The sequence below is a fragment of the Mobula hypostoma genome, chromosome 13 (assembly GCF_963921235.1).
Source record: "Mobula hypostoma chromosome 13, sMobHyp1.1, whole genome shotgun sequence".
Classification (NCBI taxonomy): Eukaryota; Metazoa; Chordata; class Chondrichthyes; order Myliobatiformes; family Myliobatidae; genus Mobula; species Mobula hypostoma.
In genome coordinates, this window is record NC_086109.1 from 30,185,920 (window position 1) to 30,205,322 (window position 19,403).

Sequence of the window (19,403 nt, forward strand, 5' to 3'; positions counted from 1 at the left end):
GTGACAAAAGGCTAATTTGAATAGGTAAAAGATTGGCTTGATTTGTCACTTGTACATCAACCATCAGAACACAGTGAAGTGCATCATTTGCTTCAGCATCTAACAAAGTCCAAGATGTGCTGGGGGCAGACAGTAAGTGTCGCCAGTGCTTCTGGCCCCAACAAAGCCTGCCCACAACTTATTACCTCTAAACCATACACTTTGAAATGTGGGAGGAAACAAGCTCCAGGAGGAAATGAGATGCTGGAAATCTGAGCAACACACACAAAATGCAAACACGAGGAAATCTGCAGATGCTGGAATTTCAAGCAACACACATAAAAGTTGCTGGTGAACGCAGCAGGCCAGGCAGAATCTACAGGAAGAGGTACAGTTGACATTTCGGATCGACTGTACCTCTTCCTATAGATGCTGCCTGGCCTGCTGTGTTCACTAGCAACTTTTATGTGTGTTGCTTAACACACACAAAATGCTAGAGGAACTCAGCAGGCCAGGCAGCATCGATGGTAAAAAGTACAGCCGCTGTTTCAGGCCGAAACCCTTCAGCAGGATTGTGGAAAAAAAAAGCTGAGGAATAGATTTGAAAGGTAGGGGGAAGGGAGAGAGAAATGCCAGGTGATAGGTGAAACTTGGAGAGGGAGGGTTGAAGCAAAGAGCTAGGAAGTTGAATGGTGAGGAGACAGAAGGCCCTGGAAAAAAGAAAAAAGGTGAGGGGGGAGGAGCACCAGAGGGAGGTGATGGGCGGGCAAGGAGATAACATGAGAGAGGGATAAGGGGATGGGAAATGGTGAAACGGGGGGGGAGGCATTACTGGAAGCTTGAGAAATCAATGTTCATGTCATCAGGTTGGAGGCTACCCAAACGGAATATAAGGTATTGATCCTCCAACCTAAGTGTGGCCTTATCCAAGTTTCACCTATTGCCTGCTGTTTCTTTCTCCCCTCCCCCCACCTTTCAAATCTACTCCTCAGCATTTTTTGGCAGTCCTGCCGAAGGGTTTCGGCCCAAAACATCAACTGTACTTTTCTTCCATAGATGCTGCCTGGCCTTCTGAGTTCCTGCAGTATTTTGTGTGTGTTATTAAGAGGAAACGCTCGCAATCACAGGGAGAGTGAGCAGACTCCTTATGGGCAATGGTAGGAACTGAAATCTCATCTTACAGCTGGCACTTTAAAGCATAATGCTAACCACTAAACCACTAAATCACTGATATTAGTAGACAGTTTCATCTCCAGAAGAAAAAGACTGAAGAAACTAGAAGTCTGAAGTGAAAACAAAATGTCAGAAATACTTAGCGAGTCAGAAAATATTTATGTGGAAGGAGAAACAAACTTTGCATTATTTGTTTAATAACTTTTTTGTCAGATGCTTACTAATGTTCTAAATATTACTTGCATTTTCTGTATTATTTCGGATTTATAGAATTGGCAGTGTTCTTTTTGCCTGTTCATTGCCAAGTTAACTTGAAGATTGCAATCATCAAATTGCTTGGAAAAACTAAGGTTGATTTCCCTCCACTTCCCCACCCCAAAACAAATACTGTTGGAAATACTGAGTTCCTCCAGTTGATAGTTTGTTGCTCTTTTCTTCTGCTCATTATCTTGAAGGCTGGTGACCTTTATAAGGACATTTCCACCTATCATGATAGATTTATTCTGAAGAGTCTTAGGGATTATGACACCAGCAGCTCTTTCACCTTTGTATGGCATATAACTTGTAATTTATTAATTTTTCCACTGTACTGTAAAATAACCTGTTTCAAAGAATGTTATTTATTTTTTGAACCCCTTAGTTTCCTTATGTACAAATTAGTTTTTGTTTTTAAAAACATGGGTTAACTGTAGAGGTTTCTTTTTCATTCTTATCATTGCAGAAGAGGATGTAGAAAATTTTGATGTAACAAATCTGTCTGAAGACGTGCAACGGAACATTGAGGCTGATAGTTTCTGGTGTATGAGCAAGCTATTGGATGGAATACAGGTAAAGTTGTTATTCAAAGTGATAAACCAGTTGGTTTCAAACTTTAATCAGCTGCCACCCCACCACCCATTCCATGGCTGATCCTTGGAAATCCTTCATTTTGCTGTTGATTGGGCCAGATTAGCTTGCTCAAATTTTTCATTTGAGCCTTAGCTATATGTTAAAGTTTCTTGTCAATTGGACATCTTGCATTCGTATCTCATCAGGCATAATGGGGTATGGAGGGAAGGCTGGGTTCTGAGTTGGATGATCAGCCATGATCATAATAAATGGCGGTGCAGGCTCGAAGGGCCGATTGGCCTACTCCTGCACCTATTTTCTATGTTTCTATGTTTCTATGTTTCTATAATTGGATAAAAATGATTCTATATTCAAGTGTCTTCAAAATTATTCGATATCCAGGTGCCGTCTTCATAAGCTTTCAGTATATCGATTGGGCCGTAGAAGGTCATTTGACTTACTGTAATTCAGTTCTCTGCAATCAGAGATGTTATATTTTTCTTCCCCTCCTGCAGCATATCAATCACCTGCATCTTCAATGTGTAATACATTTCAGTTTCTGACTTTGAAACCATTGTATCTTAACAGGTGTTTGACTTCGTCTGGGTGAGATCCAGTCTTTAAAATTTGATTGTAATTTTTGGGCAGTAATGAGGATGATTGAGGGTATGGCAGTCAATGTTTTCTCTGTCAACCCTAGTTAAGCATTTGACAAAGTCCCTCCTAAAAGGCTGGTCCAGAATTTTAAGTTGCATGGAGTTGGTAAATTGGATCCAAAATTAGCTTGGTCATAGTGTTTTCCTGACTAGAGGCCTGTGACCAAGGATCAGTGCTACATTTCTATTGTTCTTAATATATAGTAGTTATTTGAGTATATTTGAATACATTACGTGATAGAATTTGTGGATAATATGGAAATTTGTCAGTGTTTGCCAATGATATAGATTGAAATTATGGGCACAGAAATATCAGATGTTGCCCAATCCTGACAAATGTGAAGTGCTACATTTCAGAAAGTCAAGTGCATGATGAAGTAGTGCAAAACTTTCAGTGATATTGACCTACAGGGGGAACTTGGGGGTGCAAGTGTATGGCTCCCTGAAATTCGCAACTTGAAAAGTTGTATTGCAGCTGTATAATACATTGTTAAGATCACATTTGGAATATTGTGTGCATTTTAGTCACCAGACCATAGGATAGATTGGAGGATTTGGAGAAATTATTGCGGAGTTTCATTGGGATGTTTCCTGGATTAGAACATATAAGCTGTAAATAGAAGTTGGACAAACTTTGTTTTCTCTGGAGCATTGGAGGCTGAGAAGCTACCTGATAAAAGTATGTAAAATTATGAGAGGCATAGATAGCATAGCAAGTCTTTTTCCCATGGTGGGGATGTCAAATCCTGAAGGGCTTAGTTTCAAAGTGAGAGAAGGAACGTTTGAGATTTGTAAGACTATTTTTGACACACAAAGTGATTGGTGTATTGTGTACACTGCCAAAGAAAGCAAATACAATAGCAGTATTTAGGTAAATACATATACAGGTGGGAAATGGAGAGATGTGAACCAAGAGAAGATAGATGGGAGTAGTTTAGATTGGTACCATGGTTGGTGCAGACATAAGAGAGTTATTCCTGTGCTATACTCTACTGTTTCGTGTTTTATGTACAAAAACGTCAAGGTTCTGAGAACAACAACAAAGTTTCAGGGAATGCAGCTTAGAAAAAGGAAAATGAATGAATAGGTCAATATAACTACTTCACTCAGAAGATGATGCATTTTTGGAATGCATCTCTAGAAAAGTAATTGAGGCTTAATCTATCGGACAAGTCAGAAAATTATGTAGTGAATTGTGTTCGGTGTTTTAATTCTAGTACTGATTAGATAGCTAAAAACACCCATTGTGGGTCTCTCTGCCTCCCAAAAAAACCTCAGCTTTCAAACTATTGTGACTTAGATTCTTCTTAGCCCTCATTTCTGCCAACGCCATTCAAGTATTTTATATGAAATAAGTGATCAATGTTATTCAGGAGCATTCTGACACCCATAATATATATTCTTTCATAATTTGGCTCAGATTTTTTGATAATTTGATTCATTATGCAATACATCTACTAAGTAGCTAAAGCCTATAAATAGTGATTTGTTCTCCCAACTCTCAAAAAAATGTGACAAGGAACTTATGGAGCTACAGACTGAATCAAGAACTAAAGCTTTTAAAGAAAAATGTTTATTAACTGTAGACACGTGATTGTATGAAGTGATGATATTTTGCTCATAGGTTTAGATTGAAACAGTGAAGATAAAATTATGTTGGAATCATTCAATCAGAATAAGTTCCTCAATCTTTTACTGTTATGCAGTTTTACTGTACATCATCTGTGATCTTTTTCATAATCCCATCTCCATTGCTGGACTCTGGCCAATGAACATTGGCCTATCTCTGTATATTTGCAATTGAACTTACTTTTGAGTGGAGGAAGTTATAGATTTTTGATAGCCTTTTTGTGAGGTACGACATCCTAGTCTCACACTAGTATGTTTCCTGGATTAGAACATAAAGGCTTCTACAGATATATATGAGCAAAAGATATTCTACAGATATATCAAGGGATAAAATTGGTCCTCTGGAAGATCTATGTGCGGAGCTGAAAGCAATGGAGGAGATCTTAAATGGATTTTTTACATCTGTATTTACTCAGGAGATAGACTCAGAGTCGATAGATGTGAGGCAACGCAACAGCAAGGTCATGAATCCTATACAGCTTACAGAAGAGGAGGTCTTTGCTGTCTTGAGACAAACTAGAGTAGATAAATCCCCAAGGCGTGACAATGTGTTCCCTCAGTCCCTTTGGGAGGCTAGTACAGAAGTAGCAGGGGCCTTAGCAGAGATATTTAAAACATCCTTAGCCTCAGGTGAGGTGCTGGAGAATTGGAGGATAGCTAATGTTGTTCCACTCTTTAGGAAAGGCTTTAAGAATAGGCCAGAAAATTATAGGCCAGTGAGCCTGACATCAGTAGTGAGAAAGTTATTGGAAGGTATTGTAAGGGATCAGATATAATGCAGACAAGTGTGAGGTGCTGCACTTCGGAAGGACCAGCCAGGGTAGCTCTTAAGCAGTGAGTCACTGAGAAGTACATTGGAACTGAGTGATCTGGGAATACAGATCCATAATTCCTTGAAAGTGGTGTCGCATGACAATAAGATTATAAAGAAAGCTTTTGGTGCATTGGCCTTCATATGCCAATTGATTACAGGAGTTGGGATGTTATGTTGAAATTGTATAACACATTGGTGATGCCTAATTTGGAGTATTTGCATTAGAGTATTTGCAGTTTTGATCACTTATATACAGGAAAGATGTAAATAAGATTGAAAGGATGCGTAGAAAATTTGCAAGGATGTTGTTGGTACTTGAGAACTCTAGTTATAGGGAAAGGTTGAATAGGTTAGGACTTTAATCCTTGGAATGTAGAAGACTGAGGGGAGATTTAATAGAGGTATACAAAATTGAGGGGTATAGACAGGATAAATGCAAGCAAGCTTTTTCCACTGAGGTTAGGTGAGACTGGAACAAGAGGTCATGGATTAAGGGTGAAAGATGAAACATTTGAGGGGATCATGAGGAGAAACTTCATTCAGATAGTGATGAGAGTATGAAATGAGCTGCCAGCGCAAGTGGTAGATGAGGGATCGATTTCAACGTAAGAGAAATTTAGGTAAATGGATAGGAGGCGTATGGAGGGCTATGTTCCAGGTGCAGGTTTTAACACCTTTCATTTTGACAACTAAAAATAGATCTTTTTTGGTAATGATTTGATCATCTATTATTATTTTAGCAAATCACTTCTTGTTTTCTTGAAGGACAATTACACTTTTGCACAACCAGGGATTCAGAAGAAAGTAAAAGCACTCGAAGAACTCATCAGCAGAATTGATGGTGAGTCTGGAAGTTATTATTGAAAGCTTGGATTCCTCACCAGAATACTAGCTACTCTTCTTGATTTGTCAAGGTGTCATTGTTAACATAGGGTGTAAACTTGTTTATGAAAATACATTTTATTCATGCTAGGATGAGTAGATATACTAGAAAAATTTGGCTTTTTTGTGCTGCTCTTTGGTATATCATCCTATTTACTGTTAATTTTAATAATAAAAAATCAAATCCAGTTTACTTCATCATGAAGTGTCTCTTCTATCAGGGAAACCTGATCAATGGTAGAAAATTGATTAACCAGAAAACAAATTTGATACTTACTAGACATGCTATTAGTTTAGGGTGAGTATGCACATGAATCTATATTTTATGCCTTAGTTTCACAGGAAGTTCTCAATTGTTTTAAACTTCTTTGCACCCTGAATCATTCAGTTAAATAGTATGCAAATAATTTGAAACTATTAATTACATGATTTATTGACATCGTCAGCCTAGCAGTTGTACTGTGTTTATGTTTGACTTGATTTTATAGTGGAACATTTACTTGTATATAGAAGCTGTGTTATGCTGGTAAGCTGCTATGGCAATAGTATTTTAAATTGCTACAAGACTTGTAAGGTTCCAGTTTCTCGAAGTTCTGATTTCTAATTTCAGCTGAGTATTGTGGGAGTGAATGAAAGCCATGACAAATACAATTCCTTTGTGAACATTGGAATGTATCCCATCTATTCCATTGCTCTTTGTTGCAGTTTTTTATTAAATAGGTGATTCAAAATTCAAGTATGTGACCTTAAGTGTGAGAGAAATTATGACAGTCACAAAAGAAGAGAGGAGGTAGAAGGAGGACTAACTACACCATTTCCATCTTTGCATACAAGAATTTAAATTGTAGTAATGGGAATCAAGCATAGCTAGAAACTTGTACAAGCAAATCCAATCTGTGTCTTCTCAGTCTGAGCTCCTCTCAGTTCTTATTCTCAATATAACTGAAGAAGTTAACCAGCAAATTCTGCCCCCCAAAATACACAGTGAATTATATGCCATGAAATATGTTGTTTTATTGTTTTATTGCAGCATTGCAGTGCAAAGATGGAAAATTACTTTAGATTACAAATTAGGCCAGAAATGTATGCTGTATCTCTAAATAATATAATAACAACAACAAAATAGTGGGGGGTGGGGATAAAAGTATAACAAAGTATACTCATGGGCAGTTATGAAATTTGATGGCAAAGGGGAAAAAGCTGTTCCTAACTAGCTGAGTGTAGGTCTTAAGGCTCCTGTACTTCCTTTAAAATAGTAGTAGTGAGAAGAAGGCATGTCCCTTGAAAGTGGTGTCACATGTAAAACAGGGTGGTGAAAAAGGTGTTTCATGCTCTGTCCTTCATCAGTCAAAACATTGAGTAAAGAAGCTGAGTTATTATGATGCAGTTGTGTTAGTCTTTGGTGAGGCTGCACTTGGAGTACTGTGTACAGTTCTGGTCAACCCATAAGTTGACATGGTTAAATTAGAAAGAGTGCAGAGAAGATTTACAAGGATGCTGCCAGGAATAGAGGGCTTGAGATATAGGGAGAGGCTGACCAGGCTAGGTTTTTATTTCTTGGATTGCATGAGAATAAGGGGGTAACTTTATGGAAGTGTTTAAAATTAAGAGGTACAGATAGGGTGGATGGTAAAATTTTTTTACTCAGGGTAAGTGAGTTCAAAACTAGGCGGGATATGTTTAGAGTGAGAGGGGTAAGATTTAAAAGGAATCTGAGATGTAACTTTTTTTCATACAGAAGGTGCTGAGTATATGGTATGAGCTGCCAGAGGAAGTGGTTGATTATCATTTAAGAAGCAAATGGAGGAGCAAATCTTAAAGTTCAAAGTAAATGTTATTATCAAAGTACATATATGTCATCATATACGTCATCATATACAACCCAGAGATTCATTTTTTGTGGACATACTCAGCAAATCCATAGAATAGTAACTATAACAGGATCAATGAAAGATCAGCCAGAGTACAGAAGACAACAAGCTATGCAAATACAAATATAAATAAGTAGCAAAAGATAGATACTTTATTGATCCTAAAGAAATTACACTGTCACAGTAGTTTTACAAGTGCACAGATATATAAGTATTAGAAGAGAAGTAAGAAAGAATAAAAAAAATAAGTTACCTCAAACAGTCTAACAGGAGAGGGGTCATCATTTCTCTGGCTGTAGGTTGTATCAATATAGAGCCTAATGGTCAAAGGTAAGAATGATCTCTTATAGCACTCTTTGGAGCAGCACAATTGTCTTAGCTTATTATTAAAAGAGCTCCTCTGTTCAGTCAAGATAGCATGCTGAGGGCGAGAAACATAAATAACAATAACATGAAATAAAAATTTCTTTGAAGTGAGATCATCGGTTGTGGGAACATTGCAATGATGGGCAAGTGAAGTTGAGTGAAGTTATATCCTTTCATTCAAGAGCCTGATAGTTGAGGAGTAGTAACAGTTCTTGAAACCAGATGTGCAAGGTCCTGAGGCTTCTGTACCTTCCACCTGATGACAGCTGCGAAAAGAGAACATGACCCAGGTGGTGGGGATGTCTGATGATGGATGCTACTTTCCTAAGACAGTGTTCCATGTGGATGCATTCAATGATTGGGAGGGCTTTACCCATGATGTACTGAGTCAAATCCACTATTTTTTGTAGGATTTTCCATTCAAAGGCATTGACATTTCCATACCAGGCTGCCAACATACTCTCCACTACACATCTGTAGAAGTTTGTCAATGTTTTAGATGTTATGCTGAAACTCTATAAACTTCTAAGGAAGTAGAGGCATAGCATTGCTCCCTTTGCAATTGTACTTAAGTGCTGGGTCCAGGAAGGTCATCTGAATTAGTAATACCCAGGAATTTAAAGTTGCTGACCTTCTCCACCTCTGATCCTCTGATGAGAACCAGCTCATGGTCCTCTGGTTTCCCTCTCCTGCTTGCCAACATTGAATGAGATTTGTTGTTATAACAGCACTCAGCCAGATTTTCAATCTTCCTCTTATATGCTAATTCATCACCACCTTTGAGGGATATGGGCTGAATACAAGAAGTTGGGGCTAGCTAGATGGGCACAATGGTTGTTATATTCTTGTTTGGTAAAAGGGCCTACATCTGTGCTATATTGCTGTATAACTCTGACTTATTTGGAGGTCATTTGGCCCATCTATGTTTTGTTGGATTTCAAAGCAATCCTAAAAATCCCACTCCTCCATTTTTTCCCCAAAATCTTCAGTTGCCTTGTGCATTAGGGTATTATTTTCAAATTGAAGTATGCCTAACTTAAAAAGTGTAACCTCAAAATCAAGAACAAAAGTAGTATTAGTAAAAATCTTGAGCCAGTTTTCCATTATGTTTCCTTGGCCAGGTGTTTTTGCTGTTAGATCATACATTCATGCAGGTTCAATGAGATGTGAAATGTCAACTAATTCCATCAGATTGAATGCAAAAGTTGCTTTTAGTGCAGGCCATGTTATCATACCTCAGCCACTTCATTAAAAATATTATATGATAAATTAATTTTGGCATTTTTTGTCTTGCCATTGTTTTATACAGCCATTTTCCTTTATTGAAGTTATTGCAGAATCACTTTCTGCACTTCTTGCACCTGGTAGAGGTTTGCATGGTGAACTTGTTATGGGGCCTTCGGGCAAAGTGCTCAATTGCTCCTCCACCACACTACATGAAATCTCAGAGGGAGCTTTCAGCATTTTGTTGTGAAATATTCACGTAAAGCATAATTGGCTTTGGCTGAATTTAACAGTTCATTTGCTAAATATTGGAAATATCCATTTGGTCAAGTAGCATCAAAGAAGATGGAGAACTGGGTGAATATTTCAGGGATGTGAGCTTTGATTATTCAAAGAATCCATAAAATATTTCGAAACATTTTGGTTCACTGAAATATGAAGTTAAATCTATCCACTGTAAAAAGCACATGCAGAAGGATACGTGCAATAGTGAGTAATTGCAGACAAATTCATGTCATTTACCTTTTTTCGTTTCCTGCTTTTGTAGTTCATTTGTTTTTAAAAATTGATAATGCATTTTAGTTTAAAAAGGGACTTTTGGATATAACCATGCTCTTAATGATTGATTTAAACTGTTATCTGAACTGAAAGATGTACTTTAATAAAATAGTGACATATATTGTACATTGATAATAAATTTATTTTGAAAAAATTGAAAAATAGAATGCTAAGGAGCATCCATCTCCTGTTAATCCCTGAGGATAACTGTTCCCAATAATTAATGTTTAATGATCTTGGGAGATGGTAAATTTTACATGCTTAACAAAAGTGATGAATGTATGGATGTGCATTGAAGAGTAACTCACACTTCATAAAAATTGAAAGTTTATAACAGGCTAAATCTCCAGTTGAACACTATAGTTTCATTTTAAATGTTCAACTATATCATGGATGTTTTTCATAACATCGAAACAAAGTAAACACTGATACATGGTGCTCCGTTAATAACGAATTAACTGATTCGTTTTTTTGCCATTCTAGCTGTGTTGCTTTTGAATACTCATTTACAAATGTGACCATAAAATTATTCTCAATAGATTAATATAATTTAATTCCATGCCATGCAACAGAAAATTTATAATCTTCACTTTTGGCTTAAGCATTATAGTTAGTGTAGATTTGTGCAGTACCTTTGAAGTCTTATAATGTTCTTTCAAAGTAATTATAGTATTGCTGAACAGTATGAATAAATTAATCATAATCTCATGCTGAATAGTTATGCCAGTGCCAAATATTTAAAATTAACTGAGCTTCTATTAGTGAACACTGAATTAATTTTACACTTGTTCATCTGCATCGTACTGTATACTGTATTTTGGGTGAAACTGAGCTATTGACAGGTTAAACAGTTTAGATCCTAAGAAAGGAAGGATGTAGCTGGGAAGCTGGAAAACTAGCATTAAGTTTTCTTGCTAATGCAGAACATCTGTGAAATCCTAAGAATATTATGTTTTATAGACCATATTTCCTCTACTTGAAAATCTTTCTACCAAGATGCAAAATACTTTAAGGATGTTGTTTCTACCTTGACAGCTGTCCACTAGAAATAAAATAAATCTGTTCTTCAATCTTGCATACTGCTGTACTTTGAAACATTTTACATTTGGCTAGCTGACTTTCAAGTTCTGTGCTTTTGTACGTGCACAATCAACTCTCCATTTCGTTCCTTCTGTTATTAAATCCTGCACTGTTACCTTTGCACTGTGAGCATCCTCTCCCAATATACAAAAACTACAGCAAACTGTCAGGTCAGCAGAGAAGGTCATTGTCTGCAGTCTACCATCACTGCAGGACTTGTAAGTATCCACATCAAAGAAGCAGGCAGGTAAAACCATGGTGGACACTACCCACCCAGCTAACTGACTTTTTCAAATGCACCCTTCTAGGAAATGCTATAAGGTTATTAAAGCAAAAAAAAACTTCACGACATCTTAAAATTTTAATCTGGTCAACCATTTTAGTTAGCTCAGTCTCTGACCTGCGCAGTAAGAACTTTAAACCACTTTTTTAGTGATGTTTACATTGAAAAGTTCAAAGTACATTTCTTATCAAACTGTGTATACTGCATACAACCTTGTGATTTGTCTTCTTGCAGGCAGCCATAAAATAAAGAAACACAATAAAACCCATTTTAAAAAACACACAACAAAGACTGTTAAACACCCAATGTGCAAAAATAAAGAACAATCGTGCAAACAATAAAAAAAATAAAATAACACCCAGATCATGAACCACAGACTCCCCAAAAGTAAGTCCACAGCCACAGAGCCAGTTCAGCACTGAGGCGTGTGAAGCTGGTCCAGGAGTCTGATAGCTGCAGGCTATTGCCCTGAAGCTGCTTCAGCACTGAAGCAAATAAACCTCATAGAGTAGTGAGCTGAACACCGGTTCATCCTTCACCCTCAGCCTTGACACCTTGATCAAATTGCACAAGTAGTAAAAAAAAAGTAAACAAAAACACACGGAATATGAACTGCAGAATCCCAAATGTGAATCCACATCTGCAGAGCCTGTTCTGCGCTGAGGCAACTAAATCCCGATGGCTGCCGAGCAACAACTGCAAGTAGATTGCACTGAGCACTTATTTGCTTTCCACACTTGTCCTTGACAATTTTAATCATGATCAATGCTTTAATTGGTGTGAAGTAGTGGAGCCGATCATGGGTTTGTCTTCCGCCATCAGGCCTCACCGCAGCATCCACCCCCAGCAATGGTCGCCCTTGCTGTATTTGCACTCTTGAGAATCTTATTTGTCAGATCCCCCAGGAGATCGCAAAAGTGGCAAATTATTTAGTCGGTTCAGAAGAACATCCTTAAAAGATAAATGTGAGGCTGCAGACTGCAGGGATCATATTTCAGACAAAGAAGTAGTATATCTACTAGAATATCTAGTAGATGTGCAAAACATCACCATTGGTCGTTGTTTATATATTTGTGCATATTTTATTCTGTAACTGCACTTTAAATTTTAAATTCATTTTTGTAATTTTCTTTATAATTTTGAATGTTGTTTTATGTCACTCCGACACACCACAGCTAATTCCTAATACATGTAAATGATTCTGGTGAATAAAGTTGATCCTTGATAGTTTAGCCTGTACCTGTGACTCATAAATTTCATAGGAAAGTTTGAACCATAAAAATACCAGATAGTGTCATATTTGCACCTTTGGTATTGTTTAAGGAGTATAATGACTTCTAACACTGTTATCTCCAGTTACAATGATGTTTTGAGAAATCGGTCAAAGACTGCTCAGAAAATGTAATTGATTAAATATTTTGTTTTAAAAAGTAGAAATAAGGAATCAAGATTAGTATGACTGAAATTACTGAATTATTTGTTTTTTGTAGGCTATAGTGTACCCATTCTGAAGATGAAATGCTCATCTGGCTTACACTGAGAAAGAGGTAGGGAGTAGGGGCAGGTGAATCAGGGCAAAACCCAGGAAATGTCAACTTACCCCACAGAACCTCTCTGATTCATATGCTATGATTTATTAAATGTTATAACTTGTTCAGGTTTTCTGTGAGTTAAAGGAGTGATGGACGAAGAAGGCAGGAGGGATGCCATTGAAAGGTGGTTGGGTTAGTGTTGGCCTTGTGTTTCAAACCTTGCAACACAGAGTGATACTACAAGAAATTTCATGACCTTACTAGATATGTAAAGTCTAGACCATGGTGCCTAATGAGTAGAGTAGTTTAGAGTATGACCTATTAAGGAGATGCACAAGGAACTTTTAAGCAATGGTCTGAGTCTATGTATAGGGAATTCGGTGCTGGGGCTGGCTGGAGGGGACTATCTGTACATCTGTCCTACCTAAGATTTATAGTGTCATAGCAAAGTGCCATGATGAAGATGCAGAAAGACATGGAATCTACCACACAGGGAAGCCACCTCAATCTTTCACAGCAAGTTAAGTAGTAATGGTATGATTTCACCTCCAGCTGAATTGCACATTTTGCTGGATATTGGTGGCAGTTCCATCAGATTATGCTTACCGGTTGCAGTGAAAGATGTTATTTTGCTTCTGTGTAAGTATGCTATAATACAGCCAGGGCAAGCAAAATGCCTCTGGAGCAACTTGATGTCCGAATTCAGCAGTGATTCCACAGGTGAACAGATATCACTGTTGTCGTTGAGCAGCAAGATGCTGTTCTGTGAGGCGATTCAGTGGACTGAGTGATGCTACATTTAAGGACCTCATTGTTTTGCACAAACAGAACAACTGCCTGTCGGAACTAATGCACTCTGATCATTCAGGAGAGCAGAGTGAGCAGATTGTTTACCTATGGGACCAGACATTTGGTGCGCAAGAGTAATAACCTGTTCCCACCATTCCCCAACGTATCAAGCATTCTGCTTGGATGGCAGAGGAATGGAGAAAGTGATTCCAGCTCAGGTCCTGGTCTGCAGTATGAAAGTGTGGTGCACTGGTGAATGCTAGCTGTTGACTACACCATCTTCAATCCCGTACCTGGGAAAGCGCCTGTGGACCATATCCAGTCCACTGACGACCACGCTCCGAGGACATCAGGTCATTTTGCCGGGTAGCCCCCACTCCCCAGGCAACATAATCATTTGTGCATGTCCAGACTGCTCCGTCAAAAGATCTGGGGCTGCAGTCTGCAGCTGCTTATTTAGAAAACAAGCTTCTTGTGGGGTTATCAAGTACAACAATGTGAATTCAAAAGACCAAAGAACCTCTAGATTGCATCCACTAGGGCAATGGGATATAACGTTCAGAGTCAATACAAACATCTAAGAAATTGATATGGGAAAGACACAGAGACTTTTAGATTTCTGAAGTAGATTAGGTTCAAACTTTCTATTTTTGTTCAATATTCATTCTGAATATACAATGCTTATTTAGGACAAATAATGCCCTTCATGAACCATGATAAGTAATACTGACGGAGTGTTGGCATTGCTGTGGACCTTATCATATCCCATTTCAAAAGATTCTAATAGGTGATGCCGGAGGCATTGCTGGTGCTACACCAGATGAATAATTACGTCTGGAGCTGATTGCACAAGACAGCACATACTTGGCATTATCTGTAGATTTTAGAAGGTATTTGAGCAGGCTTCCAGGTTCTGAAGCTCACCAGCAACATTTCCCATTGAAATGTCCCTTTTAAATCAATTTGCAGTTCAGTTTATTTAATGAAAGGAAGAAATGGGAGTTCATTGAAAATTTATGCCATTAGGAGCACATTAGAGACTACAAAAATGTCAAGTGCACCAACATAATTCCTTTGTTCTGTCTCGTGAAATTATACTCAACTCCTAGAAAAAAAATCGCTAGTTCAATCAAATAGGCTTTTGTATGTTTTGCATTTAAAAATACAAGTGCTCTTTGAGCTTATTTCTAGACAATAGTTCACAAAGGCATTTTTAGGTGTTGTGATGAAACCCAAACAGACACATTCATCACCAGTAATTGATGGTATTCAGAGACATGGTTGTATAGTGATCAGTGATGGGAGCTAAAAGTTGTAGTGTATTTGATATTTTAAAGAATAGGCAGAAAATAAAATAGGTAGGATTGATCTATTAAAAGGATTAACTCAGCACAGTGATTTTGGCTCAGAGATCAAGCTGTAAAATTAGTTTGGGTAGAGATTAAATAAAAGACATTGGTGGAGTAGTTCACCGGAGATGTCATAAGTGGGTCATTTTCCGGATGGCAAGCTTCAGTAAGTGAGGTTATAGAGATTGATACTGAAGCTCAACTACTTTCAATCTTCATTAACGATGCAGATAAAGAAACAGAATTTTCCTACATTACAGAGATGATGTAATGTAGGAAATCATAGTGAGGGAAGAAAAGAAAGCTACAAAGGGATATAAATTAGCTAAACCCAGTGAGGAGAAAATTTTAATTGGTTTATAATTGTATAAAATTAACAGACCGAGTCATATAAGGCATTTACATAATTATAAACCATGGATTTGCTTGAGCCTGCATGTGTAGTCCATCACCCAAGCCTAGTCTTTTTTTTTGGAGGGTTCTTCAGCATTACTTAAAGGAAACACCAGTAAGCAGAGAGAGAAACAAATAATAATAAATAAAATAAAACAATAATAAATAAACAAGTAAATCAATTAAGTATATTGAATAGATTATTAGAAATGCGCAAAAACAGAAATACTGTATGTTTAAAAAAGTGAGGTAGTGTCCAAAGCTTCAAAGTCCATTCAGGAACCGGATGGCAGAGGGGAAGAAGCTGTTCCTGAATCACTGAGTGTGTGCCTTCAGGCTTCTGTATCTTGCTGATATCATTTTGTCATGGAATTTAATCAAAAATTTGAAAAGAAAGCTCTGATTCTCATTGCACTGTTTTAAACAAAAAATCACTTGTATCAAGATCTTAATAAAATTTGCTTAGCTAGTTACATGCTTGGTCTTTCACTATAAACAAGAATATTTGCTTTCCCTTGGTAAAAGGATATGCATTGGGTCGAATTTTTCACTCAAAATTCTCCCCTTCAAGTTCATTACAGTCAGCCCTCCGTATCCGCGGAGGATTGCTTCTGGGACCCCCCGCGGATACCAAAATTCACGGATGCTCAAGTCCCTTATATAAAAGCCTAAGAGAGCTGGTGAGGGTGTTACGAAAAGCGAAAATAGCGTTCAGCATTTGTTTTGCAGCAAGCCATCATAGAGGCAGCGCGCACCCCGAGCAGCGAGAGTGCTTTCTCTCGATTTATTTTGTGCATCCGTTAGCAAGATTTGTCCTAAGGTATCAGAAAAGCTGAAGATGAGCTCATAAGGATGTTACGCTTAGCGTAAAACTGGACGTAATTAAGCATTTCGATGGTGGTGAACGAAGTAAAGACATTGTGCGTGCGTTGAACTTGCCTGCACCCACCATTCGTACTGTTTACATGCAGAGAGAAAGAATGTTGAAAGCTGCCAATGTTACTATTGCTTCTGCTAGTAGCATATCATTCCTGCTTTTACTGTATGTTAGTGTTATTTTAGGATTTATGCGTTATTTGGTATGATTTGGTAGGTTATTTTTTGGGTTCGGCTTATGAAAGGTTTCATAGGAACGCTGTACTTTTGGATAGCGGGGGATACTTGTACAGTATTTTCTATCCATGGTTGGTTGCATCTGTGGATACGGAGGGCCAACTATATTTTCTTCTTAGCACCTTAAAGAACCTGGCTTTGTACTTGCCAATATAAGCAGTTTTCCCAGTCACACTCAACCAATCGTATTGCACAACTTGTTCAATATCATTGGTGTTGAGATTGTGTTTAATCTGTTGTTCAACAACAGATTTTAACATTGCTGTGTTGTCAGCAGGAATTTATTTGAACTACATTCTCCCCTGATGTCAGAAACTAACTACCAGCTTTCTGGTTGTCAATACTAATTTCCATAGATAGTGTCACAATTTTAGGGCTTTTTTTTGGAGGGGGGGTGAGGATTTCCCTATTTGATTATAGCAGTAATCAAATTGAAATAAACTAAGTTTTATGTTCAGCTATAAAGCAAGTTTTAGAAAAAAAATGCAAGTCAGATTTGGTATGGAAAAGTTATTTATTAAATCAATAAAATGTGTGTTTTTTTGTAACTGCTTTGGCCATATATTTTAAAGTGAAGAATGAAGGAGAAGCAACTGCTGTAAAACTCCTTTTTCATTGTATGCCTAGAATCATCTTCAAATTAACACTTGTACGAAGATAGAGAAGGCGTATTTTTAAACAGGTGGAGAAAATATAGATTTTGCCGGAAGAAAAAAATTGATTTACTGGCAACCTATCAGAGATGCTAAGAGAGAGTACCAGTCCAAAATAGGGTCTCTGCCCGGTCATCAGCTGTGTCAGGGCTGACATACTATAAAGAGTTACAAAACCAAGTTGGGCAAGATCTCCGACAGCAGCACATCCCTCTAATTTACTCCCTGTTTACTCGTGACCTCATCGCCAGATTCTGCTCTAACTCCAACTATAAGTTTGCAATGATACCACTGTAATGGACTGTATCTCAAATAATGATGAGTTGGAGTTCAAGGAAACACAATTTAGTGAAATACTGTCATGACAATAACCCTTTCCTCAATGTCAACAACACAGAAGTGCTGGTCATTGACATTACAAAGGTGGGTGGTGCACATGCTCCTATCTACATCAACTGTGCTGAGGTGAGAGCTTCAAGTACTGCGGTGTAATCATTACCAATAGCTTGTCCTTGCCCTGCCATATTGATGTCACGGCCAAGGAAGCTTATCCACGCCCATACTTCAGGAAGCTGAAAAAAATTCGGCATGTCCCAATTGACCCTTATCATTTTTTTTATTGATGCACCGGAAAACCATTCTGTGGATGCATGGTGGCTTGTTATGGCAACTGCTCTATACGTACCCACAAGAAACAGCTGAGTTATGGACACAGCTCAGGGCATCACAGGAACTAATCTCCCCTCTATGAACTCTGTCTATACTTCTCGCTGTCTCAATAAAAGCCATAAGATATAGGAGCAGAGTTAGGCCATTTGGCCAAGTCTGTTCTGCCATTTTGTCGTGGCTGATCCCGTTTTCCTCTCAGATACAGTTTCATGTCTTCTCCCTGAATCCCTTCATGCCTTGACCAATCAAGAATCTATCAATCTCTGCTTTAATATCCATAAAAACTTGTCCTTCACAGCTGCCTGTGGCAAAGAATTCCACAGATTCACCAGTGCCTAGCTCAGGAAATTCCTCCTCATTTCCGTTTTTAAAGGACACCGCTTCATTCTGAGGCTCTGTCCTCTAGTTGTAGACTCCCCCATCATAGGAAACATCCTCTCCACATCCACTCTTTCAAGGCCTCTCACCATTCGATAGGTTTCAATGAGATCACCCTTCATTCCTCTGAATTCTTGTGAATACAGGCCCAGAGCCTTCAAGCGCTTTTCATATGACATAGAAACATAGAAAATAGGTGCAGGAGTAGGCCATTCGGCCCTTCGAGCCTGCACCGCCATTCAGTATGATCATGGCTGATCATCCAACTCAGAACCCTGTACCTGCCTTCTCTCCATACCCCCTGATCCCTTTAGCCACAAGGGCCATACCTTAACTCCCTCTTAAATATAGCCAATGAACTGGACTCAACTGTTTCCTGTGGCAGAGAATTCCACAGATTCACCACTCTCTGTGTGAAGAAGTTTTTCCTCATCTCGGTCGTAAAAGGCTTCCCCTTTATCCTTAAACTGTGACCCCTCGTTCTGGACTTCCCCCAACATCGGGAACAATCTTCCTGCATCTAGCCTGTCCAATCCCTTTAGAATTTTATACGTTTCAATAAGATCCCCCTTCAATCTTCTAAATTCCAGCGAGTATAAGCCTAGTCGATCTAGTCTTTCTTCATATGAAAGTCCTGCCATCCCAGGAATCAATCTGGTGAACCTTCTTTGTACTTTCTCTTTGGCAAGAATGTCTTTCCTCCGATTAGGGGACCAAAACTGCACACAATACTCCAGGTGTGGTCTCACCAAGGCCTTGTACAACTGCAGTAGAACCTCCCTGCTCCTGTACTCAAATCCTCTTGCTATGAATGTCAGCATACCATTCGCCTTTTTCACTGCCTGCTGTACCTGCATGCCCACTTTCAATGGCGTACAATGACACCCAGGTCTCCTTGCACCTCCCCTTTTCCTAATTGGCCACCATTCAGATAATAATCTGTTTTCCTGTTCTTGCCACCAAAGTTGATAACCTCACATTTAACCACATTAAATTGCATCTGCCATGAATTTGCCCACTCACCTAACCTATCCAAGTTACCCTGCATCCTCTTAGCATCCTCCTTACAGTTAACACTGCCGCCCAGCTTCGTGTCATCCTCAAACTTGGAGATGTTGCATTTAATTCCCCCATCTAAGTAATTAATATATATTGTAAACAACTGGGGTCCCAGCACTGAGCCT

At 38.4% G+C, this 19,403-nt stretch overlaps 1 protein-coding gene across 5 annotated transcripts in view; it reads left to right on the top strand.

Annotated features, from left to right (window-relative positions):
- The window catches only part of LOC134355515 (TBC1 domain family member 22B-like), a 373,010-nt gene that overhangs the window by 248,789 nt on the left and 104,818 nt on the right, over positions 1-19,403 (top strand). For all 5 annotated transcript variants that reach the window (XM_063065500.1, XM_063065505.1, XM_063065503.1 and 2 more), the window contains 2 exons: positions 1,874-1,980; positions 5,845-5,920. In XM_063065500.1, the coding sequence (XP_062921570.1) occupies positions 1,874-1,980; positions 5,845-5,920 (183 nt within the window). The remainder of the gene's footprint in view (positions 1-1,873; positions 1,981-5,844; positions 5,921-19,403) is intronic.